This window comes from Petaurus breviceps, unplaced genomic scaffold, assembly GCF_028583685.1.
Source record: "Petaurus breviceps papuanus isolate PSGF00001 unplaced genomic scaffold, PetGlider_PUasm1.0 90822, whole genome shotgun sequence".
Lineage (NCBI taxonomy): Eukaryota > Metazoa > Chordata > Mammalia > Diprotodontia > Petauridae > Petaurus > Petaurus breviceps.
The window spans coordinates 4,255,240-4,280,819 of NW_027187351.1; the positions used below are offsets into that span (position 1 = coordinate 4,255,240).

Here is a 25,580-nt window from a genome sequence, read left to right on the forward strand (position 1 = left end):
CCCTGGCCCAAGCCCAGGCACGTGCCAGCCAGGTCCTGGCAAGAGTCAAAGAGGCAGGGAAACAGAGAGGAGGAGCCCTCCATGGCCCATCCTACCAGTATGGTCCAAAGAGCCTTAGGCCTTGGCATCCCTCCCCACCCATCTCAGATGAACCCCAGCTCATCTCCATGGCGGGAATCCTGGCACTCACCAGATTCCCTCTTGATTAGCTTGGCTGGCAGTCTGGGGGCAACCATCACTCTCTTCTTGGCGCTCTGCTCGTTCCAGTACTCCCGCCAGCGCCGCAGCTGGGAGTGGATGAAGCGCCACATCATCCAAGCCTGGGAGGCACACACCAAAAGCAGCACACATAGCCTGGGAAATACCAACAGGAGCCAGCATTGAGATCAGAGGCACCAAGGACCCCGCTGCTTCCCTGGGCTAGAAGGGATGGAGGAGCAAGGCCAAATGCTCCCACAATTCCCATGTCACCCTTCCCCACTCTAACCATCAGAGGCTACCAGAACAACACTGGTATCGGTCCCAGGAATCACTTCAGTCATCAAGGGACAAAAGTAAAGAGACCCAGGTATATTTCTGATGTTGGTGGTGATTTCAAGAAACAGAAAAAAAAATAATCCCCCCAAGGAAACTGGCTCTACAGGGAGGAACATGAGAAGGAAAACAGATAATTTTTGGCAGGCTCCTGCCTAACATGGTCTGGGCAAGAGCAGAACAACATGACCTCATCCTCCTACAATTCAGAGATGTCTGCCTCCTCAATGGGGAGAATCTACCATTCACTCATCCCTCTACAGGTCCACACGCTTTTCTGAGTAAGAGATGAAGGGGGCCCCAAATTATATTATTCCCTTATAATACCATCCAACTCACCTGAACAGCAAGGTATTAAAGTTGCCTTTCTCCGGTTCAAAAGTTTGATTTTCCATACGAGCCAGTCCAAACCCAATGGCCAGTACAGCGAGGGTGAGGGTGAAGAGGCGGGTGACCACAAACACTACTGCCCAGGAGTTAAAGCTGCCCACATAGGAGAAAAAAAGGGACCAGGCTTCAGAGCCATTTCTCCTCCCAGGAATATGGGGGGGAGAGGAGAAGGAAGAGAGGGAGGGAGGGAGGGAGAGAGAAGAGAGAGGGGAGAGGGAGAGAAGGAGAGAAGGGGAGAGGGGGAGAGGGAGAGAGGGAGAGAGAGAGAGAGAGAGAGAGAGAGAGAGAGAAAGAGAGAGAGAGAGAGAGAGAGAGAGAGAGAGAGAGAGAGAGAGAATTATAAGCCACCCAGAAGGAATAGCAACAAAGATATTAATCACAGCTGTATAGCACTATATACTTACAAAGTGCTTTCACTTCTGCAGAAAACAGCACTGAATATGGAGCCTCAAGGTTTGACTCCTGACTAAACTTACTACTTGGTGTGACCCTGATGAAGTTCCTTCCCCTTCGGGGAGCCTAAACTTCCTCATGTGTAAAGTTAAGGCACTGGATTAAAAATAATTCAAAGGTCCCTCTCAGCTCTTAAAAATTATACCTATTGTAAGGATCAAATGGAGATGAAATATACAGAGTGCTCTGCAAATGATGATGCCGATGATAGCTAGCATTTCTATAGTGCTTTGTTCCGCAAAGTGCTTTACAAATATTATCTCACTGTATAAATGTCAGCTACCATCATTACTACTGCTATAATCTCATTTGTTCCTTGTAAGGTAGGTGGGCCAGGTGGTGGTATCCTCATATTTCAGAAAAGGAAACCAAGGCAGAGAGGTTAAGTGACTTAGCAAAAATAAATAAATAAATATTTGTAAAAACTTTCTAACAATTAGAGCTAAGTGTGAAGCTGCTACTGTACAGTTGGTATACTGTAAAAGGCATCCTTTCAGGGCTATGGGTTGGGCTTCTGGAGTGTAACCTTGTTCAATCAGTTGCCAAATCCTGAGAAGTCAGGTGAGCTGTGTAGGATCAATGTATGTGTTAGAGGGGACTTGATTCCAGGCCTTCCTGACTCTTGAGGCCAGTTCTCTATCATCACAATGTATACAAGATAATTTTTTTAGGGAGTGGAGGATAAACGGAAAGAGCAGTGGGAAGGGAAGCTGGGCACAGGGGGTGGGAGCTGAGTATTGAAGGAAACTCGAGATTTTAAGGAGCAAAGGTGAGAATGGAAGACAGAGAAAGGAAGGGAGGAGTTGGAATGTCACGTGTGAGGCACAGAGCAAGAAGGTTATTAACAGCTAGGGCTTCAGAGACATACAGTCTGGTCCAGGATATGGCTTGACATTACTTAGAGGCTGGGAGCTACATCTTTTAAAGTTCTCCCCCTGCCTCTTGCCCTGGATCTGTCCTCCTGTGCTCAGTAGGTAGTGCCCTTTCTGTCACCACTTACAGCTTCTCATTGTTCTCATCTGCAAAGTAGAAAAGCCGCGCCATGTGGAAAAGAAACTCAGCCACGTACTGCAGCAGCAGCAGGATCAGGCCCAGGCGGGTCAGGCTGTGAAGAAATTGGGATGGGAAAAGTCACCCCGGATGGTCATGGATCCAACCAGTGGTTTGCTGAGTAAATGTTTTAACAACTGGGTCCATCCACCCCACCCCCCACCCCAGCCAAGGTACATACACTTAAGTTTAATCAGCATTAAACTATTTTCTCCACCACTTAAGTCCACACAATCAACAACAACAAAACTCTCACAAGCTGTAAATGCCCACACCTAACAACCTCCTGAGAGCCTGTATGAACTGGTTCCAGTACATCGCTGGAAAAAGAATCACCTTGGAATGACAAACCCCTTCCTATTCCTACCACTCAAGTGTCAAATGGAAGAAAAAGGTGCCTTTCTGAGGAAGTTATCTCTTGGTTAAGTCTAAGCCTCACAGTTCAACACTTTCTCATGTGAGGTCTTTTCAGATCCTCCCAACTGAACGTGCTACCTTCCCCCAAATTACCTATTTATTTTTCATCTACTTATATGTAGTCTTTTCCAATAGAAGGGAAGCTCCTTCAGGGCTGGGACTGTTTCAATTCTTATCTTTGTATCCATGGCATCCCAGGAGTCTGTCAATTCTTGATCATTTATTTAGAACTAGAAGAGGTTTCTAGAAGTCATCACACCTTATTTTACAGACATATGGATTAGGTGGTGGTCATTCAATTTCAGAAGATGCTTGAGGACAGAAAGGGCACTTAGATTCTGGGGGTGGCAATACCAGCTCAGTGACTCCACCACCTTCACTGACCTTCCCCCCATACCTGGAATGCTCTCCCTCCTCATCTCCTCCTCCTGGCTTCCTTCAAGTCCCAGTGGAAAATCTCACCTTCTATAAGAAGTCTATCCTGATCTCCCTTAATGCTAGTGCCTTCCCTCTGTTGATTATCACCAATTTATCCCAGAGTTTATCTGTCCATAGTTTTCATGGTTTCGCCCACATCAGACCACAAACTCCTTGCAGGGAAACCTGCCTCTCTTTGTACCCCCAATGCTAGCACAGTGCCTGGCACATAGTAGGCACTTCAAAAATACTTTCTGACTGAATAACTGACCTCTAGCAGGTAACTGGAAATTCAGAGCTACAAGGTCATCTCTTCCTGACTCCTAGTCCAGCACCTGCTGCCTCACTATATGAATGCAAGCTGATATTAGGAAGAGTGATGAATCATCATAATATAGTCACACACAGACTACAGGATCAAGAGCTACACTGGATGTCAGATTATCCAGTCCAATGCTTGCATTTTACAGATGAGGAAAATGAGACCCTGAGGGGTGAAGTGATTTGCCCAAGGTCACACAAGTAGGAAGAGGGGGCTGTACAATGGAGCATTTGCGCGTGGTGATTTTTATATGGCATCAAGGGCTCCAGGGATACAAACCTTCAACTTAGGTTTCTTTGCTACAGCTAACTTCAAACCCTCCCCCAGTCTCTGCCCCACAAACCTACACTCCTTGGAATACTCTGCCACAGAGCCGCCGAAGGACAAGGACAGGAGATTTCAGGCAGGAAGCCCCCCCCACCAGCTTACTGAGCCACCCAGAGCAGCCACCTACCCCACGACTCTTTATCTCTCTTCTTGGATGTAATATGAAGACAAGACCACTCAGTGTCACCAGAAGCGTGTTATAAGAATAAGCTAATAATGTGCATGAGTTCTTTGGGGCAGCACCTTGGAAGAAAGCAGCTGTAATAAGGGAGGAGCTGACATCCCACAAGGGAGGGCATACAATGGGTCACTTTGCTCTTCCCCTGATTTACAGGGCAGGGGGTAGAGTGGGGGGACCTGACTCCCCAAAGCCATCAGGTTACTCAGGACAACAGAACGTTCCAGTTATCACTTTCTAATGTGATAATCTGATGTGATTCTAATCACTTTTTAATGAAAACAGAGTAAGGAGGCATGATACAAAGTGAGTAGATAAAGCACTGGCTCTAGAGTTGGGTTCAAATCCTACCTCTGACACACCCTGTGTGATCTTGGGCAAAATATCTAACCACTCTGGGCTAGAGTTTCTTCTTATATAAAATCAAGAGGCTTAGCCCTGCTGGTCTCTTGAGGTCCCTTCAAAGCTCAAGATTCCTGACCTTAATTCTCATTCTCAAATATTCATCTGTACATGGCTTGATTGCACACAGGTGTCTGGATGTGGCCTCCTCACTTAGAATGGAATTCCCCTGGGGGCAGAGACTTTCTTCTACCTTTTTTTTTTTTCTTCCCCAGCACTCAGCACAGTGCCTGGCACATAGGTGACACTTAATAATGTTTACTAACTACTGATCCTTAATGACTACCCCAGCTACTCTCCCAATGACAACACTAAACTCTATGACAAGTCAGTCAGAAACTCAGTGGAGTCTTGCCATCTGCATTAGCTGCTGTGCCTTAAGAGTGTTCCATTTAGGGGCGGCTAGGTGACGCAGTGAATATAGCACCAGCCCTGGAGTCAGGAGGACCTGAGTTCAAATATGGCCTCAGACTCTTAACATGTACTAGCCACATGACCTCGGGCAAGTCACTTAACCCCAATTGTCCTGCCTTCCTCCCTCCAAAAAAAAAAAAAAAAGGCAAAACAAGACTGTTCCATTTACCCAGCAGCTCAATCTCCAATATGTGCTGCCTCCCCCAATTCAAATATGGGCTTTATGAGATCAGGAACTGTCCTGCTTTTCTATGGGTATTTCCTATGCTTTGAATAGGGCTTGACACTTAATGAATGCTTGCCATTCCAAGTCTACTTTTCCCTGTTCGTATACTAACAACTGGAAGCAGAGAATCCCAAGGGCATGAGTTCTGTTGGCATCCACCACCTGGCACCTGGCAGCAGGAACACAGCCTCAGATGGCACAGAAAGGAGAGACTCTGAGGTGCCACTTACTTTAAGAGGTATGCTCCAGCTATGTGAACCAAGTACAGACAGATATACTGCAGCTGACGTGGAATCTCCTCCTGGAAACAGAAATGACCAAACTGTGAATTTCCCCTTCCCAGCAACCAAAGCCCAAGGATACAGCAGGACAGGAGTTAGTTAGAGAAGTGATGGAACTGGAGCTGTCCAACTTGGCACCCACTGTTTGCAGGCAAAGGCAGAAAAGGCTGACTCAGCAGTGACCATTTGTGAATAGAGCCCAGGGAGCCTGTTGCAAGTGAGAAAGAACAGCAGTAGCTCTGGCTTGAGGGGAAAAGGGTGAGGAATGGGTGGAGACAGAACAGAGGCTAGCAGGATGATGTTATTGGAAGCAAAAGCTCAAGGAAATTATGAAAAGACTGCCGGGAAGATATTTTCATCAAAAAGCTTTCCAAACAGTCTTGTAGCCTCATGGCTTGATGGAAGAGGACCGGATAAGGGAAGTATGAAAAATGGGGAAACTCCAGTAGTAAATAAGTTTATCATCATGGGAACTAAAAATCAGACTAACACTTACAGGTATTCAAGGATTTTAAATAAACACTAGGGAAAACAGGTCAACCACCATCCTATAATCTCTATCTCCCTGTGGGAAGAAATAAGGGTATTTCTGGGAAGCAAAATGAGGAAAGGCCTTCAGGACATCCTAAAAGGGGGAGGTGGCTCAGCTATGCCTTTCTGAGAAAAGAAATCAGAATCAAGAGCTACTCACCTTCCGAACCTTCTGGAAGTACAGCTCCGGAAGGGCATGTAGCCAGTAAGCCAGCTGGCAAAGATAGAAGAACTTCACCTGGAAGCTGGAACACAAGGGCAAGAGGCATGGAAAAGTCTGGGCCCAGTCACGATCAGGAATACTATCACTCCTATATCTGGTCTACTTCTTGGCTATATGCTATGTACCCAATGCTCCATGTCCTTCCCACCCCTCATACCCTCTTTAAAGAATTTAAGAAGAATGCCACAAATGATTAAAGTGCTGGAAAAGAGTGGTGAGCAAAGGTTAAAGGCTCTTTAGCCTAATTATCTGAATACATCACTTAGCTAAAGGATCCATGATTTTACTAGTGTCTGTATTCTTTCGACTGACACAGGCAGCAGTACCCAGGACCTGGCTTTAATGAATAGTCTTCCTGAGTCTCTATCATCTGGAAGCTAACCCTCTGGTGATAAAAACTCTCCAAACTTAGCCAGCCTGGTCCCTGGCTGGCTGACTTTCCCACAGATCACAACTGGACACACTGAATCATCGACTTAGAGACGGAAACGACATAAAAGGCCATCAAAAGGCCAATGCCTTGTTTTACAGGTGAGGAAGCAGAGGCTTACAGAGGTTTAGTGGGTTTGTCCATGGTCACATAGCTATTAAGTGTTGGGGGAGGATCTGAATCTGGGTCTTTCCAACTCCAGATCCAATACTTTAACCATTATACCATGGAAGTCTATTCATAGTGGCAGGACTTGTACCTGCTAATACAACCTTGAGCCTCTGAGGATCAAGGTGTGCTTCCATGCCTGAATGAGAGACACTGGGGTATGACTTCAGAGGAGATGAGTGATAAAGTACCAGTAATGTGGAGAAGAGAACGAAATTCACTAAGGACCAAACAAGAAAAAAAGGAACTTATGCTATAAAAGGATAGAGGATAGAAAGAGAGAAAGATCAACCAAGTAAAAAGATTATAATATGCTAGAATGGATCCTTAAGAGGCAATGTCATGTTTAGAGACCTTTATGTACTTACCTGTCTAATAGGTTGTAGGTGAAGTGACTCCTAGCAGCAGGGGAATGGATTTAATGACCTTTCACCTTAAAGATATCATGAATCTATCCTATCCCCAAAGCATTTTTGGAGGAAACACCAATTTACTTACAATCATATAATGCCAACAATTTATCTCCAACAACACACTTAATGAGCCAGGGATGTGCATGAGTCAGAGTAGATCCCAAATGGCCTGTGAACTCTTGTCATTTCCTTATAGAAGCCAGTGAACTAGTGAAATATTGCGCTGAGTACTGAACTATACTTACGGGAGATACACATGAGGGTAGTTTTCCCAGAGGCTTCTTGGATTTGTTAAGTATCCTTCCTATAGGGGGAAACAAAAGACAAGAATTAAAGGAAACAGTCCTGAGAAATATTGTAGGGGTCATTTTTGCTTCTGGTGGCACTATCTACACCACGGAAAAAATTAAAAAGCCCATTCACTTTTCATACCACCACAAATGCTCTAAGTAATAGAGATCCTAGCATTTTCTATATTTCTTTCTTTCCAACTGACTTGAGAATTTTACTCTTCTCCTAGTATCCTTGAGAGCTAAATTTTGTCTGAAACAGAATTTGAACTCAGGTCTTTCTGACCCAATACCAGAATTTCCTCTACTATACAAACTAGATGCCTTAGCATTATACAGTGGATAAGGGACCTCTCCTTGGAGGCAAGAAGGCAGTGCAAGTAATTTAATGTCTCAGTGCTCTAGACAGTTTTCTAAGACTATCCGTTGCATAAAAGGTGTCAACCTGCATTGGCAGAGGGAATTTCCTCATCTGAGATTTCCCTACCAATGGAAATTTCATACCAATTAAATCATAGGTACAGTCAACAGTCCCTATCCTTATTCTTGGGAGGCTAAGAAAGGCACATCATATTTTACAGATGGAAAGAATCAGACCCAATTGACATAGTTGTTAAAGAAGAACTCAATGCAATAAACACTTATTAAGCACCTACTGCATATAGCACCTCATGCTGGGCACTGAAGACACAAAGAAAACATTCTCTACATTTAAGAAGCTTATACTCTACTGAGGAGAAGAAGAACTAGATCTAAAATAGAAGGCAACCAATCTTCTGGTCTAGTACTATATTCCTGCGGTCAATAAACTTAGCCTGAAGTTTTGGAGAACAAGACTTAGTTGGACTTGATCAAGAGTATCCAAGTGGAAGGAATCAGGGAATAAATGGTTTTCATTGGTCAGAATGGCTTTCACAACTACATTAGGTATAAGGGGAATTATGGAAGGTCAAGATGATTTAGTGAGAAGGGTATATCAGTGATTTTTAATCCTCAACTTTAAAATATATAAATACCACCACAAGAATACAAAGACGATGCTACTGAATCTTGGTTAGATGGGACATATTCCCTAAGTAGTTTTCACTGGCCTTATATCCAAAAAGAAAAAAAAACCTACTGGTTTTCTTTGTTAGTTCTTAACAAACCACCCGAGTCATAAAGAAATGTCTACAGACAGAAAAACAGCCAAGACAACAGGCTTCCTCCTGCTATCTCAGAACCAACCATATGTTGTCATTCATCCTTCATACTCTAAGAGGACCAATGACATCACAGTGTTTGGTCAACTGTGGCCATCAGGCTAATAGGAACTCAGAAGGCTCTATCACAGGCTGGGCGCAAACAGTCTGTTTGAACTTTTGGGATGGAGAAGTCTCTAGATTTGTACATCTCACTTTTCCTTTGTGCTACAGTGTTTCTGCAGCTAGGTGGTGCAATGGATAAAGCGTTGACCCTGGAGTCAGGAGGACCTCAGTTCAAAGTCGGCTTCAGACACTTACTGGCTGTGTGGCCCTGAGCAAATCACTTAACCCTGTTTGATTCAGTCTCCTCATCTGAAAGATGATCTGGAGAAGGAAATGGCAAACCAGTCCAGTATCTGTGCTAAGAAGACCCCAGATGGGGTGAGATACAACTAATCATCATCATCAGCACCACCACCAGAGTACTGGACCAAAAAACTAACTGCCTGGTTCTACTTCAGCAAAGCAGATCAGAACCATATACAGAGATGACAGAGGAAGGGAGGGGAGGAGAACCATGCAGAAGCCCAGTATCTGGGGTGGAGAAAGCATATAACTCTCTTCCTTTTTCTTCCCTTTTTTCTTTTAAATCCCCAGAATTCTCAAAGGACACACATTCTACAAAGAGCACATTCATGACCCTTCCTGATTGTGGTCTCCGTATCTCACACATGTATGAGACATAAGAGATTGGTGGAAGTCCTTGTTTCAGTATTTGATCAATGCTCCACACCCACACTCTCTATCTTCATCACCCTGCTATTCTTCCTGACAGCTATGTCCTGATTAGAAATCTGCCAGGCCAGGCAGAGGACAACTTTACTGTCTTTCTCTTCTCAAATTAAGGGTGTGGCACCTCCAGCCAGTTTCAGAGAATGAGAAAAAACCCAAGGAGGTGACAGTTCCTTCCTACAGGAAGTAGTACTGTATACTTATCAACAAAAAATGTTATTTGTGAGTCGGTCTACAGAAATCTGAAGCAGGGAAAGCATTCCTGCCAAAGAAAGACTGGCTGTGTAAGGACAGAAAACCTAAAGCCACGCCTCCCCCCCCCCCCCCCCCCATCAGCTTTACATGTTAAATGCAAACTGTCTCCAGCTTAGTGGCCTGTTTGCTCAGGAAACAAAGCTATGGAAACTCTGAAACTAACAAACAAAAAGATCCCAACAGAAAAAATGTTGCCCTGATTGCAAACGGGGAGCCTGTGCAGTCCACTAGGTCTGGAACTGGGGTGGCAGAAGGAGGGGGTGGAGTGGGAAGGAGAGGATAAGCAGGAACCAGAGAAGAAATGACTCACTAGTCAGTAAATGAGCCGTCTTTTCCAGAGGGCTGGCCAAACAGCTGCCTAAGGAGGAGTGGTCACATGCCTCTGGAGCCCAAGGGGTTAACTTTAGAGGTCTGACTCGCCAGACAACACAAGTTAGTTATGGCCTGCTTTAGATGCCCATACCTAGCTACAGTCCCTAACATGCTGACAAACACATCTGAGGTCTGAATCTTCACTGCAAACAGGCAGACAGACTGGCAGACCCTTTAAAGGTCTTTTCTGATTTTATAAATGGGGCCTAAATTGAAAGTCCCCCACTTTCTCCCAACAAGCACTGACCCCACCCCCAACTATTTATGAACAAAGAAAATAAAGATACACTTGAACCCAATAATAGCCCATCACTTGATGGGTTCATATGTACTGTGAGACAAACCATGGACTGTGAAACACAGCCCCATACAACCAAAAGTCTAAGATAATAAGGTCAACCACAACTCCTAACTCCTTTTCTAAATAAACCTCTGTATATAATTTTTATTCATCAACGACAATATAATGACTTTAGAAGTTATGTGAGAATATCAAGTGCTCAAGAAATGTTTGTTTTATAGTCAGATGTCCTGGATGTGAATCCTGTCTCTGAAACTTACAACTTGTGTGATCTGAGGCAAACCACTTCACCCCCCACCTGCTTCTTCATCAGTAAAATGAGGAGGCTGGATTAGATGAGCTCTGAGGTCAATCTATCTCTAAATCCACGATCTGATCCTTTTAACTCTCTGGACCTCAGTTTTCTTGTCTGTAAAATGATGCCATCCGAAGGGATGTCCATCAGCCGGAGAATGGATAAACAAGTTGTGGTATATGATCGCAATGGAATGCTACTGTGCTGTAAGAAATGATGAACAGGATGATTTCAGAAAAACCTGGAAAGACTCACATGAACTGATGCAAAGTGAAACGAGCAGAACCAAGAGAACACTGTACACAGCAACAGCAATATTGTACTATAATCAATTGTGAATGACTTAGTTATTCTCAATAATACAAGGATCCAAGATAATTCCAAAGGACTCATGAAGAAAAAATGCTATCTGCCTCCAGAGAATGAACTGATGGAGTGAATACAGATCAGAGCATACTATTTTCCCACTTTATTTTCTTCCTTTTTTTGGTTTGTGTTTTCTGTCACAACATGATTAAGATGGAAATGTTTTGCATGACTGAGCATGTATAACCTATATAAAACTGCTTACTGTCTCAGGGAAGGGGAGGGGAAGAAGGGCGGAGAGAATTTGGAATTCAAAATTTTAAAAAATGAATGCTAAAAACATTTTTACATTTAATTGGAAAAAAGTAAAATATTATTTTAAAAAATAATAGCATCCCTAGGATCAGGGATTTAAAGGTGAAAGGGACATGCTAGAGGCCATCAATCTCAACCCTCTAGTTTTACAGATGAGGAAACCGAGGCACAGAAAAGTTAAGTAACTTGCTGAGGGTCACAAAGTTAGTAAGTATCTGGGATGGGATATGAAAGTAGGTGGTCTTGACTTCAAGTCCAGTGCTCTATGGACTACACCATATTGCCTTATGATGGAGTTAAACTGGATGGTTTCTGAGGCCCCTTACAACTCAAAATCTCCAATGCTATGAACTCACTGAGTTTCAGTTTCTTCATCTGTAAAATGAGGTGGTTGACCTCTGAGGTTTCTCCAACTCTAAATCTATGATGCTACCTATTCTATATGAAGCATGCTACCTATTCTCTGAGAACTCTAGAGAAAAGAGGAGCTTTCCCTACCCTTTGAAATCTTCCCCCTATAAGCAAATGAAAAAAGGAAGACTGAACAGGGGCTTCAATTTAGTTTTAAGAAGTTGGGAATGGTTAGCCAAAAGGGTTATTTCTACTAGTTAGAATAGTATGATTTTAAAACTTAACTACTTTCTAGCTCTAAACTGGAAATTAAGGAGTGCCCATAAATTGGGGAATGTCTAAGTAAATATGAATGTATATGAATGTAATAATAATAATGTGCTATAAGGAACAATGAAAGGGACAGCTTCAGGGAAAACTGGGAAGACTTTTACGAATTGACCCAAAGTCAAGTAAGCATACCCAGGAGAATAACTATACAATCACAACATAACAAAGACAAACAACTTTATATGCTCTAAGAACTCTGTTCAATGCAAAAAACCACCATGATCCCAGAGGACTGATGAACTCAAGGTGTGGAATGAGACATACATTTTTGGACATGGACAATGTGAGAATTTGTTTTGTAGAACTATGCTTATTTGTTACAAGTGTTTTGTTTTACTTTTAAATAAGAGATGGGCTGGGGCAGCTAGATGGCACAGTGAATAGAGCACCAGTTCTGGAGTCAGGAGGACCTGAGTTCAAATCCAGCCCGGACACTTAACACGAAAACTAGCTGTGTGACCCTGAGCAAGTCACTTAACCCCAAATGCCCTCCAAAAAGCAAAAAAAAAAAAAGTAAATAAGGGATGGGCATTGGTAGGGAGAGAAAATAAATGCTTGTTAATTGAACAATTAAAAAAAGTAACTGCTTACTTCTCCACATTAGTAGATGTCTCCCAACATCCTTTAAAACAAAATTCCACAGAGCACTACTCTGGTAAAAAACCTTTCACATTTCTGCTCCCCTGAGGTGCCAATGGGAGCCTGTTGTGTTAAGTGGAAGAGAGTGATGCTGGCTCTCACCCTGGTAAAAGGCAATCTGGAGCTTCCCAAAAGAAAACGTGCTATATGCCCCCCTAATTAATTACTATCATTACTGTTTAATAGAAATCCAGAGAGAGGGAGAAGAAATTCCTGAAGGGGGAGGTTGAGGAAAGAACAATGGTAAAAATGACTAAACATTTCACTTCTTCCAAGGACTTAAAAAAAAAAATCACCCTATGTAATGACATTTGGCCCCTAAACCTGGTCTAAATGTGTCACGTTGTGGGAGAGGGCATGAAGAAAGGAGGAGAAGAATGTCTGGGGTGGTGTCTGAAGAAGAAATGTGATTCAGAGAGATGAAGAAATACTTTTGTAAGAAGACTAGACAAGCCACTCCTCCCCCACTTCAAAACTCCAGTGGACGGTACAGAAAGTTGGGGGTGGGGGGTGGGAGTGGGAAGAGAAGTCAGAGTTTACATTCATATGCATGTTAAATGCTCCTGGCAATCTCAGTCTTTAATAGCTACATGGCCAGGCCTGGGCCCTCTAAACCTAAGTGTGAGTGGAATAGTAAGTGGCATTGGAGGGGTCCGCCATTGACAAGGGCCTGAATAATAGAGGCGCCTTCTTCCTCCCCATTCAATCCATGGTGTGATTGAGCAAGTGACTCATCTGTTTATCATTAACAAGAAGAAGAAGCATTTTGATTCCTGCTTTGGTGGATCAGGGCTGTTCCATCAAGTCTGAGAAGGTTCCTTATGTGGCTGAAAGGTACGCAGCGAGGAAGCACAGGACTTGGAGTCAGGAAGACCTAAGTTCAAAACAGACCTCAGCTACCAGTTGTCTGATCCTGTAGTCACTTAACCTGTCTGCCTCAGTTTCCTCAAATGTAAAATGGGACTAATAACAGCAACTATTATTGTTGGTACGGTAGAGATGTTGTGAGGATCAAATGAGATAATATTTGTAAAGCACTTTTTTAACCACTTTGGGCCTCTGTTTCCTCATTCGTAAAATGATGCCTCATGTTCCTTCCAACTCTTAATTATGATTCTGGAGTCAATGGCTTTTAGGGTGAGAAGTGCATGCACTTAGTATGGAAGAAACCAGATCCCTGCTAATTTTTCTAAGGGCTATGTCTGGATTTCACATAAGGCTGGCTCTACGTCCTGAATGAGGGCAGTTTACAGATGGGAGTTCCAGGAAAAGAGGGTGAGGCTGTTGTTAAGGATTTCTGTGGCATCACTGGTCAACTCTTGCCATGATGAAGAGCACATCACTGACTGAATTATTTTGTTGTACTTAAATTTCCCTGTATCCAAAAGCCATACTGGTCTGGATACAGGCCACATACTTCTTCCATGCCTGATCCTATTATCATCCTGGTCTATTTGTACTTCTTTGAATATGACAATTCATCTCCTGTCTCCATGTTCCCCATGCCTAGAATGGTCTCCCTTTGAGATTTCAGACTTCCTTTAAGATAAAAGTAAATGCTCACTTTCTCTGGGAGTTCTCCCACCTTGTAATGCTTTCCCTTCTTTCCCTTTCCATATAACCTCCTATCTTCTCTGTACATTATTTTATGTGCCAAGTTATTTACATGTTGTTTTCCCATAAGAATGTATGATCCTTGAGGACAGGGACTATTTTTGCTGTTCTTTGTAAAAGCACAGCGCTGGCAAATAGTAATCCCTTTAAAAATGCTTGTTGACTGACTATCCTTAATCTGGTTTGCAAAAAACCTTCATGCAGCTACCAATCAAAATTCAGTACTTAGTAAGTGCCCGCCACTGGGGATGTAATTGGAATGAATGAAACAGTTCCTATGGATTTCAATATAATGTATATTGTTTCAATGCAGTATATTTCTCAAAATGAATGGCCCATCATGTAGAGCTATTTTAGCCATAAGAATGTTTGTGTAATTGAATTTATCATAAAAGGATTTGCTCTGTTAGAATCAATACTACAATGGGCTGGAAATCAGAGACTGGCTCTAGCTGGTAACCAATTGTGACCTTGGGTAAGACATTTATCCTCTTTGCTGAGCTTCTCCACTTTTTACTACTGCTCAATCCCTTTTCTGTCATAGAAATACTGTGAGGCTAAAAGGTAATTCCATTCATTAAGCATATTTAGTGCTTATTGTGTATAAAGCTAAGACCTAGAGTCACTTACTCTGCAATGCACTGTATTAGATGCTAAGGATTCAATGATGAACTGAGAACTAATGTTCTTTCCTATTAAGAGAACAACAATCAAAGTGGTGAAGATTAAGAATCTTAAAATCTGAGGCAGCTAGGTAACCTAGCAGAAATATGACGCAGCCTCTTGGACTCAAGGAGCTTATACTCTAAAAGGGGGGAGAAGACATATACAACCAACTATAATATAAGGAAGAATGTGATGAATACAATGGTATGAATCCAAAGTGAGGAACTTCAGAAGGGAAAAATGACTTTCCACTGGGAAGGGAAAGGAAGTCAAAGGACAAGTAGCACAAAATTTGGACCTAGTTGGAAGAACTTGAACAGGCAGAGGTGGGCAGGAGATGTCCATTCCAGGTATGATGCAGACAGAATGAGCAAAGGCCCAGTGACAAAAGATGGGATAAGAATGGGGTTAAGTAAGTAAGACTACAGATGGCACTGAATGCCAATAGGATGTCATCACATAAGACCGCATTTGTATTCTAGGCAAAAAAGTGTTTTTATACTTCTTAGGAAGAAAGTACCTCAGGACTATAAAGTGCTTATTAGTTTCTTCTAGTCTGCTAAGTACTTTGCAATTATTTTCATTAGCTCTTCAAATGCTGACTGCATGTTCCACTCAGTCTAGACCACCCCCTAATAAAAGGCTGCCAATTATAACCTTCTACTGAAGACTGCCACTCACCGTCACGACAACATACAAGCACCAGACCAAGGAGCTGAGATGAAAGGCTACCAGCTGTCCAGATTCATTGAACTTGCTGTGTTTGACCTTGGAGAGATGAAGTCGCCTGCTGATTTTCTAAAGGAAAAAAGAAAAACATGAACATACAATTTCCATCTTCTTCCCACAGAATACTAATAACATTAAAAGTGTAAAGCAAGTCTTGATCCAAGCACTGACTTGAAATGCATTTATTAAGTACCTACTGAGTACAATCAAGCCATATGCTATGCCAGGCCAGACACAAGCATCTTGGGGGAATCTGTTTTGCTTAGACACAGGAACATAAATAACCCCCCTTACTTAGACCATGACTTAGATAAAGCCTCTGTCTTATATGCCTCTTCTTTTAGTATATACTAGGCATATACTAAAGGCGCAGTGAATACTTACACACTTGGCCCTGAAGAAGAAATGAGAAAATATTCCTCCCTTCCTTTGTTGTAGAAATGGGGGGTTTGGGACAGCTAGGTGGCATGGTCAATAGAGCACCAGCCCTGGAGTCAGGAGGACCCAAGTTCAAATCTGGCCTCAGACACAACACAAAAAACTAGCCATGTGACCTTGGGCAAGTTGCTTAACCCCAACTGCCCTACCTTCTCCCCTCCAAAACAAAAATGGGGGGTTATGTGTCCAGAATATAGCCTATATTGTCTGACTTGGTTGATGTGCTGGTTAATTTTACTGAGCTGCTTCAATTCAACAAATTCTTTTTTATTCGTTGTTAGAAGAGATGGCTGTAAGGGGAAAGGAGGTGGGAGGGCATATATTTCAGAATGAGTGATATAACGACAAAAGATATCTATGATAACCCATATACACAAAAGCGCTTTGGGGTCTTCAGTTTTAAGAGTGTTAAGTTTGAGAACCACTGGTCTAGACTAACTTCGTCATTTTACAGAAGGGAACACTCACATTCTAAAGTTAAGTGACGTTCCTGGGGGCACATAGCAACTAGTAAGACTTAGAGGTGGGACATGAATCCAGGTCTTGCTATTTTACAAGTCTAGCACCAAATGGATTACAATCAATCTGCCAACTTGAAGGGGTTCTATGATGGAAAAGAGACTGAGGAGATTAGCAGGACATAAATAATAGGATTGCATACATCTACTCCAAGGTGATCAAGAAAATAACTTTCTTGGTGAGAATGATGACCAGAATGGGAGACAGGGCTTTCATTTTGAAAATTCTTAGATGGAACAATTCATGACCATGGAATAAGCCTATCAACCATGGTCATGGGTCTGTGGGACTAAATGATTGCAACCTGCACATGGGAGGACAGCTTGCAGAGTAGGGGCACGTCAGAGTGGGAATCCAATTCAAACTTGTTTGGCTTCAAACCAGGTGCACAGTACTAGAATATGAACTGAACCAAACTTCCAATGTCAGAGCCCTGGTGATGGGTAACACTTACATCCAAGATGTACTCCTGTACCACAGCATGCAGGATGATGGTGATGAAGATGTAAAACAAGATTGTGACCAGATCCTTCAGCCCATAGTGATACTGAACAGTCTCACTTTCTGTGGAAGGAAGAGGAAACAAGTGAGCATGCTTGGTGTTAAGTCTACTAGTCTCAGGGGAATTCTGAGGATCATGGTTTTAAGTTTTCTAACAAGAACTCATTGTCCTCCCTTTAAGCAATATCATTCTGGAAAAAGGCAGTGATTCTAGTTTAGTGGGTGAATTGTGTTGATTCAAGATAGCCACTGGAGACTTGCAAAGATTGCCTTCTGGGAGATGAAACTATTCCGAGTTATTGACTGGTCATCAGTTACCTTGAGCACAGTCCTAAAGAAAGTCAACTGGCAAACCCTCTATAATGGCTACATGCCTATAAGGTAGGGAGAGTTGGGATCACATAATTTTAGAAGTGGAAGCATCACTAATTGGGGAATGGCTGAAAAAAATTATGGAATATGAGTGTAACAGAATACTACTGTGCTGTAAGAAAGAGATGTTAAACTCACCACCCTCTCGAGTGCAGCCTGAATCAGATTAAAATGGAATGGGGAAATGTTTTATCAAAATAAAAATGCAATACAACATTAAAAAAAAAGAGAGTGGAAGGAACCTCAGAGGTCACTGAGTTCAACTCATAACTGAAAGAGTCTCCACTGCTAAAATAATAAAAATAGCTAGCATTTATATAGTACCTATTACATGCCAGGCACTGTGCTCTAAACACAAATATCTCATTTAATCTTTACAACAACCCTAAGAGGCAGATGCTATTATCATTCTCATTTTACAGTTCTGAAACTGAGGCAAACAGAGGTTAATTGACTTGGCCAAGGTCACACAGCCAGTAAGCATCTGAGGCCAGACCTAGATACAGCCAACAAATGCATGTGGACTGACTGAAGATAGGAACCTGTCGTATCATGCCTCTACCCCACCCCAACCATTACCACCGTCCCCATTTCACACCACTCCCTGCCCCCCACTCCTATCCACATCCTGGAAGTCCATTCTACTTCTGGAGAGCTCTAATTCTTAGCAAGTTATCGCTGACACAAAGCCTAAATCTGCCTCTGCAACTTCCACCCACTTAGTGCTCCTGATGCTTCACTATGGGGACAAGCAGAATGAGTCTGACCCCCAAGTCCCAGGAACACCATACTACTGTAGCTGCTTGTCGGTCCCTGCGCTGGGAAATGACTCACATCCCTAGTCTGGTGGCAGATCAGAGTGGTTCCTAAGTTTTGGCCTCCTGCACTTGGTTCTTTGCTGTCTTTCTGTAAATGGACATGCTGGCACTAACCTATTAGGAAAGTACCAAATCTGAGGGTTTTTTAATTTAATTTTTTTTCAATTTTACCTGTTCTTCTTCCTACTCCCTCCCTCACCACTGGGGAAAACAAAACAAAATAAAATCCTCTTAATAAAGAGAAAACAAATTCCCACACAGTTCATGTCCAAAAATATATCTTATGGTACACTGTGAAATGTGTCATCTCTGGGTCAAAGGTGGGTAGCACGTATCACCATTCCCCTGGAGTCATGGCCGGTCACTGCACTAATCAGAGTTCTTAAGTCTTTCAAACTTGTAGGTCTTTACAATGTTGATGTTACAGCATAAATTGTTTTCCTGGTCCTGCTCCTAGGACCTCATTCTGCTCACTTCATTCTGCATCAGTTCGTTTAAGTCTCCTTAGGTTTCTCTGAAGCTGTTCCTCTCATCCTTTCTCACAGTACAACAGTGTTCTATTCCACTCATATGTAACATCATTTGTTTAGCCGTTCCTGGGGCACCGATGGAAGGATTTGTAATGAGTCCATTCCATGATTTCTTTCCTTTATTGTAACCAATGTTAAGCACTGATAGTCAGAAGTTAAAAGGTAGCTCTGACCACCAAGGAAGGGAGATGAAAACTCATAAAGAATTTAATCGGCAACTTGGCCATAGTAACACTGGGCTGTAACCAATGGATTCCAAAGTGCTTCCTGGCATCAGTTTCAATGTACATAGTATGTACTGTATCTACTGGGGTACATAACATTGCAGTAGAAACTTGAAAATTTACAGATTGTTGAAGACATGGCAGGCAGCATCAGGTAATATATAACAGAACTAGCCTTGGGGTCAAGAACACCTGAGTTCAAGTTTGACCTCTAACAGAGCCTGGCTCTGTGACACTGGGCAAGTGCCTTGCCCGCTCAATGATTCGGGCAACTCTCTAAGTTACAGAATAGCTTCTGAGCTGAATTGATTAGATAAGGTTTACTCATTAGGAATTAGCTATACTAATGAAATCATAGGTACAGACACAATACAACGACTCACCTACCCACCCACACCTCCCCCCCTTAATTCTCAGTCACTGTGAGAAAAGAACCTTGTAAATCTTTTTTAAAAACATTATAAAATATGAGCAGTTATTATTTTTAAGAACCAAGTCAACAAGCATTAATTAAGGGCTAATTACGTAGCAGGCACTGTGCTAAGGACTGGAGATACAGAAAAACAGAAAAGCCGTTTCTCAGGAAGCATACAGTCTAACAAGACAAGGAACCCATGAATAACTACAGGTATATAAACAATAAATACAGAGTAGATGGAAGGTAATCTGTCTTGGTAGTAGAGGGACCAATAAAGGCCTCCTGCAAATAAAGTCCTACCTGCAAAAGGTAGGACCTGAGCAGGGCTTTGAAGGAAGCCAGGGAAGCTGGGAGGTAGAAGAGGCAAGAGGGAATGCCAGGTATGAGAGAGTCAGTGCAAAAGCCCAGAGACAGGAAACTGAGGTGTGAGGTATTCAACGAATAACACATAGGCCAGTGTTGTATCTTAGAAGATGAGAGGGGAGTATAGTAGGAAGGAGCCAAATTACAAGAGCTTTAATGCCAAATAGAGAACTTTATATTTGCTCCTGGAGGTAATGAGAGACATGAGAATTTATTGGGGGGGGGGGGGAGTGCAGGGGACTGAGAATGACATCGGACTCCCACAGTACTAGAACCTAGTGCAAGTGCTTAATCAATGGTAGTTCAATGAATGCATTTTATTCTATTCCTTCCCTTCCCCTCAAATTCCCCCCCCCCAATTCTTTGGATTTCTTGTTGGTGGTTTTTTTTTTCCATTCAGATTCCTAGAGAGAGAATTCTAATCAAGCCTGAAAACACTTCATAAAAAGAAAAAGGAGTATGGAAAGGGGGCACAAACACCAGATCCAGGGGCCAGAACCTCTTAGCTCTGGTCCCTACCAAGTCTGCTTAGTTCTGTTACTTATTGGGTACAATGTAGGGCGGTCATCTGATCTCTAAAACCCAGGACGGTCTTCTCATCTGTAAAAAAATGGGGATATTACTACTCTGTCTTCCCTAACTATATCATGGAGTTGTACTTAACGCTTAACTGATGTTAGGTTGTGTTGAACTGCTTCCCACCTCCCATATTTCTTTTTTATTCTTTGTTATGGTCTGTCAGTAAACATTTCTTAAGCATCTACTGTATGTATGCCAGGTAGTGCACTAAAAACTGAGGATACAAAGTAAGGCAGAAACAATCTCTGCCCTCATGGGGCTTACATTCTTTTTAAGTTTGAAGGAGGTATGTTTAATGCAAATAAAAGGAAATAGGCTATTACAGAGTGGGAGGTAAACTTAGGGAATTCACCAAGATATGGTACCAGTTGAAAATTAAAATTAAAATAAATTCAAGACAGAAGATAAATGAATGGGTGTTTAAAACAATTCATCTTTATCAAAAGAAAAAATACATATTTATATAAAAGAGTTATATATTCTATAGTGGTTTGTATTTTGGAAATAACATATAAGTAACTAGGCCCATGCAAGAGCTGGCTGCCTGGGGAGGGAAGAGGAGGAGAAGGAAGATGATATACTTTGAAATGATAGTGATACAAACATTTTAAAAAGACAAAATGCAAAAGAAATACTCCAAGCACTACAGAATACCAAATGAATCTATGGTGCTATTATTCTTAGTCTATTCAATAAACATTTATTAAGCACCTACTATGTTCCAGGCACTGCTGAAGCAAAAGAAGCCAACTCTACTGAGGGATGTACCATGTCAACAAGTAAAATACAAAATGATTTGGGGATCCAGGAGAATCAGGAAAGGCTTCCCACAGTAAATCTGGAAGCAGGCTAAGGACTGGTTCTAAGAGGCAGAAATGAGGAGGAAGTACATTCCAAGCCAGGAGAACAAACCGATTATCCAAAGGCTTAGATAAAGGTGATAGCAGACATAGTAAGAGCTTAATAAGTTCCATTCACTCATTCATATTGACCAGTTTGGCTGACACTGAGAGTATGTTAACGAGAATAATGTGAAACACCTAGCTAGCTAGAGGTAAGAGATGAAGTGGATGGAGAACTGACTAGACTTGGCACCTGACTGTATGTGGAGGGAAGCAGTTAAGGAAGACTGAGGATGAGAACCTGGGTGACTGGAAACATAACGTTAGCCTAAAACCCAGAAAAAACTGACAATGGTACTGTATACTCCATGAAAATTCAGTTTATCCTAAAACCTATAGATAGAATTGTTGAAGGCTGTCTTCCCACCCCTTCTCCAACAAAGTACCTTCTAGGAACCACCACTCTATGAAGACAAGGAGGTATGATTTTTTTTCCCCCTCTACCTTAAGAGATCTCTCTAAGCACCCCCTGGACCTCCTGTAGTCAAGACCTTTTGACCCCTCATATATAGTTTCCACTCTCCCCAAATCTTCCAGTTTCTACCCTGCCCCACTGATCAGCTGATCCCACCTCTATGCTGCCCTTCTCCCATCCCTCTTCTACCCCTGGCCCCATCGTTTATTAGTAAAAAGTGCCCTTTGTCCAATTTTCCCTCCCCTGCCAGGAACAGGCAAGCAGAATCACAGGAGTAAACTCAGAACTCCTAGGCAAATCCAGGTAGATTACATCTATTGCTTCCTCTTATCTACAAAGGCCTGTCACTCTATCATAGAGAGGAATTAAATTAGTCTGGCACAATTTGCTTTTCACAAGCCATTCTAGCTGCTACTCACTCACTGTACTGTGCTTTCTTACATTCAGTCCCTGAGATGGACTGACCATCTCATCTGCTTTGTCTATTTCTAGGCACTGCGGTTCAGGTTGGTTAGTCTCTAATTACCACAGAAATTCTGGATGTTACATCAGTTCACAGCTCCTGTTCATCCGGGGCTATCCCTGCTCTCCAAAAGTTCTCAGAAAAAGCAGCAAGTAGCTGAACACTCATTCACACTTCTTACATGGGTGAATCTTTAGCTTTCCAATCCTCATGGTTTTGTTCCCCCCATCTCTAAAATGAGAGGTTGGATACAATGATCTACCTCTAATGGACATTTCAGCTCTAACACTCCATGAGTCCTTTCTCCAAAGATTCCATGAGGCCTGACCTGATCTGAACCCATCTAAGCTTGGGAAATGAATACTGTTCTCCCATCATCTTCCCTGTTCCAGCTCCAATGTCTCTTCTGCCCTCTTCCTCCTATTCTGCTCAGCTGAAGAGGTGAAGGGAACAAGCATTTATATGTCACCTACTACACGCTAGTTACTATGCTAGGCACTTTAAGAATATTATCTCGTTTGAAATGAAGCAGCCTCTATGAAGAGTGTTTTAGAGGGAGTTCTAATCATAGCACATAGTAGGTACTTAATAAATGCTTAATGATTGTCTGACTGATTCAGAATTGGAAGGGACCTCAGAAATCATTCAGTCTGCAACAATTTAATGATAAAAAACAAAAATATGATATTGAACACAACAAATTCTAATGGTCAAACTTGGTCCTGAAGAGAGGAGAAAATGCACCTTCCACCCTTCTTTGCAGTATCAGAGGGAGAGGGGAAGGTGCAGAACATTGTATATACTGTCAGACTTGGCTAATGTGTGACTGAACTGTTTCTCCACCCCCATTCCCTTTTTTTTATTCTTTGTTACAATGGACAGCTTTCTGGAAAAGAAAGGACAGAGAGATATATCTGGAAATCTGAATAATGTTTTTTGTTTAAATCAATAAAAATGTTTTAAAGATAATAAGTACCTAATAAAAACTCTTTTATTTTACAGACTGCTGAATAGGCTATCAAAAAAGGACATGAGTCTGAGAGTCAAAAGATCTGGGTTTAAATACTGACACCAACACATATTATTGTGTGACCTTGGGTAAATTACTAAACTTCTTTGGGTCTTAATTCCTCTTTTATAGAATAATAATAATACGTGTCTCAATTACCTAAGATAGGGTATGAAAACATTTTATAAATCTTAAAAGACTATACAGATGCATGCTATTTTTACTGCACTTGGTAGATGGCATACAGCAGGCTTTAATAAGTCTTTTTTAAATGAATGAATGAGGAAAATGAGCTCAAAAAGGTGAAATAACTCATCTCTCATTCAAGGATTCTGTAATTCTAAGGTCACAGAGTATGGTTTGGGATTCAACCCCAGATTTCCTAATTCAGTTCAGTATTCTTTCCACCACAGCTGTCTTTCAAGTTCTGTTCTCCATAAATGGGTGATACTTTCTGGTTACATTTATAGCCCTTGAAAGATAAGTTTTCTCCCTTTGGCTTTTCTGATATTGTTTCTAGAGAAATAGACAATGTCTCTACAGCATTTGAGAGGACCTAAGGATTTGAATAATGGTTATTCCTTGAGATATTCACTTAAATCTTTGTCTTGTTTCCTCATTCTCTAGAATGGAAGAACTCTGAGGGCAAGGACTGTTCCATTTTGGTCTTTGTTCTTTTTGACACCTACCAAAGTGACTAACACATAGTTAAGTGCTCAATAAATCCTTACTGAATGAATCTATAAACCAAGGAAGCCAGATTAGAAGACCCCTGAAGTCATTTTCTTCCAATAGTACCAATGTATTTATTATATTCTCTCTTTAAAAAAAAAGTTTTTGTTTTTATATCACATTTATTTCTTAATACACAGTGTATCCCAAAAATCTCAGTGAGGTTTTAAGCTTTAAAATTTTTGGAACATCTTGTGTACCTATTACCCCCCTCCCCCCCACTTGAGAATCACTCCTTTATAACAAGGAACATATAAAGGTGGGAGAGGGGAGGGGAAGCAATTCAGCCAAACTAACCAATCTAGCAACCAAGTCCAACAGAATATGTGGTGTTCCAATCTATAGTTCTTCCACCTCTGCAAATGAGGAGGTGCTGAATTCTTTTCTAAACCTGGGCTGCCCCTGTGATTAATAACTGGCTGTCTGCCCTCAGAGAAATTGGGATTTTAACTCTAATTGTTTACTCAGGAAAACATTTCTTCCCCTTAAATTGAGGGGGCAGAGCTAATTTTTTGTTTTTAGTGTAAAAGGGATCTATTTCTAAAGCAGAAAGATAAAAAAAAAATCAAGGATTACAGAGATCCCAGAGGTATTGGGTAATAGTAACGCTTCCTGACTTCCAAGTTGTCTTTGGAGTTGAAGTCTTTTACCATAAGGCCAAGAACCTCGCCTGGGTGTGATTTCAACCAAAAATATAAAAAGAACTAGATGCCCTTTGGTAAAAATCAGCCCCTACCCAAGATTGCCTGAGCTTTTGGGAAAGAAGGCGGCAGAGCAGTGGGAGGTTCCCTGTAGATTGACTTTGGGCCAATCATTCCCTATCCTTTGGCCTGTTTCCTCATCTGTACTACCCTGATTAGTTTTCCTCTCCTACTAAGTGAGGTTTCTTTCTCCAGAGCTGCTACTGCCCACCTGTCTCTGCTTCCCCCCCACCCGGCCCCCCGCCCCAGTCTCTCCCCTGCACCTCAGCTTACAGAACACAAAGAGGCACTCCATTTTGCCGAGAGATTCCAATCTTTAGAGTTAGACACATAAGCATCAAAGTCCCTAAGGCAACACTAGATTTCCCAGTGGCAAGCAATTACTGGGAGGGCTCACTCAGAGCCAACAAGGAAGAGACAAAAGGCTTCCACTGAAAGGGGCTTTCAAACCTCCAGCTGGGAAGCCTGTCTGGGGTCCCTTTTATAAGCAGAGTGTTCCATTCTAGGAGGGGTTACAGGAAACATGGCCAAGCTCTGGTGAAAAAGGTACCCAGGGTCTTACAAAAAGATCAGATGATAAAAAACCACCTTGATCCAGTGCAGCTAGTAATGAAAGCTAAACTCCTAGGCTTCCACAGGTTTTTGGTTTTGTTTTTTTAGAATGGGTCCCTGTTACTCTAGATTAGCTGCAAAATAAACATTATTATGTGAGCGAGGTCCCCTTCCCCCCACATCCTTTCATCAGGGGACAAGAGGAAAAAGGAGAGAGACAAGAAGAGGAGAGAAGAAGGGAGGGGAGGGGAAGAGAAGGAGAGGGGCGAGGGACAGAGAGGGAAAGGAGAGAGAAAAAAAGGAGAGGGAGAAAGGGAGAGGAGAGATGGAGGGGGGAAAAGACAGAGAGGTAGAAAGGAGAAAGAAGAGAGAGAGAAAATGTTGTGTGTGTGTGTGTGTGTGTGTGTGTGTGTGTGTGTGTGTGTGTGT

At 42.2% G+C, this 25,580-nt stretch overlaps 1 protein-coding gene across 1 annotated transcript in view; it reads right to left on the reverse strand.

The window, feature by feature from the left end:
- Positions 1-25,580, reverse strand: part of TRAM2 (translocation associated membrane protein 2) — a 107,141-nt gene that overhangs the window by 6,635 nt on the left and 74,926 nt on the right. Inside the window, exons 3-10 of the mRNA XM_069070591.1 lie at positions 17,027-17,136; positions 15,568-15,684; positions 7,422-7,480; positions 6,103-6,187; positions 5,361-5,431; positions 2,378-2,482; positions 874-1,017; positions 191-354 (exon numbers count right to left, since the gene is read on the reverse strand). Coding sequence (XP_068926692.1) covers positions 191-354; positions 874-1,017; positions 2,378-2,482; positions 5,361-5,431; positions 6,103-6,187; positions 7,422-7,480; positions 15,568-15,684; positions 17,027-17,136 — 855 coding nt within the window. The remainder of the gene's footprint in view (positions 1-190; positions 355-873; positions 1,018-2,377; positions 2,483-5,360; positions 5,432-6,102; positions 6,188-7,421; positions 7,481-15,567; positions 15,685-17,026; positions 17,137-25,580) is intronic.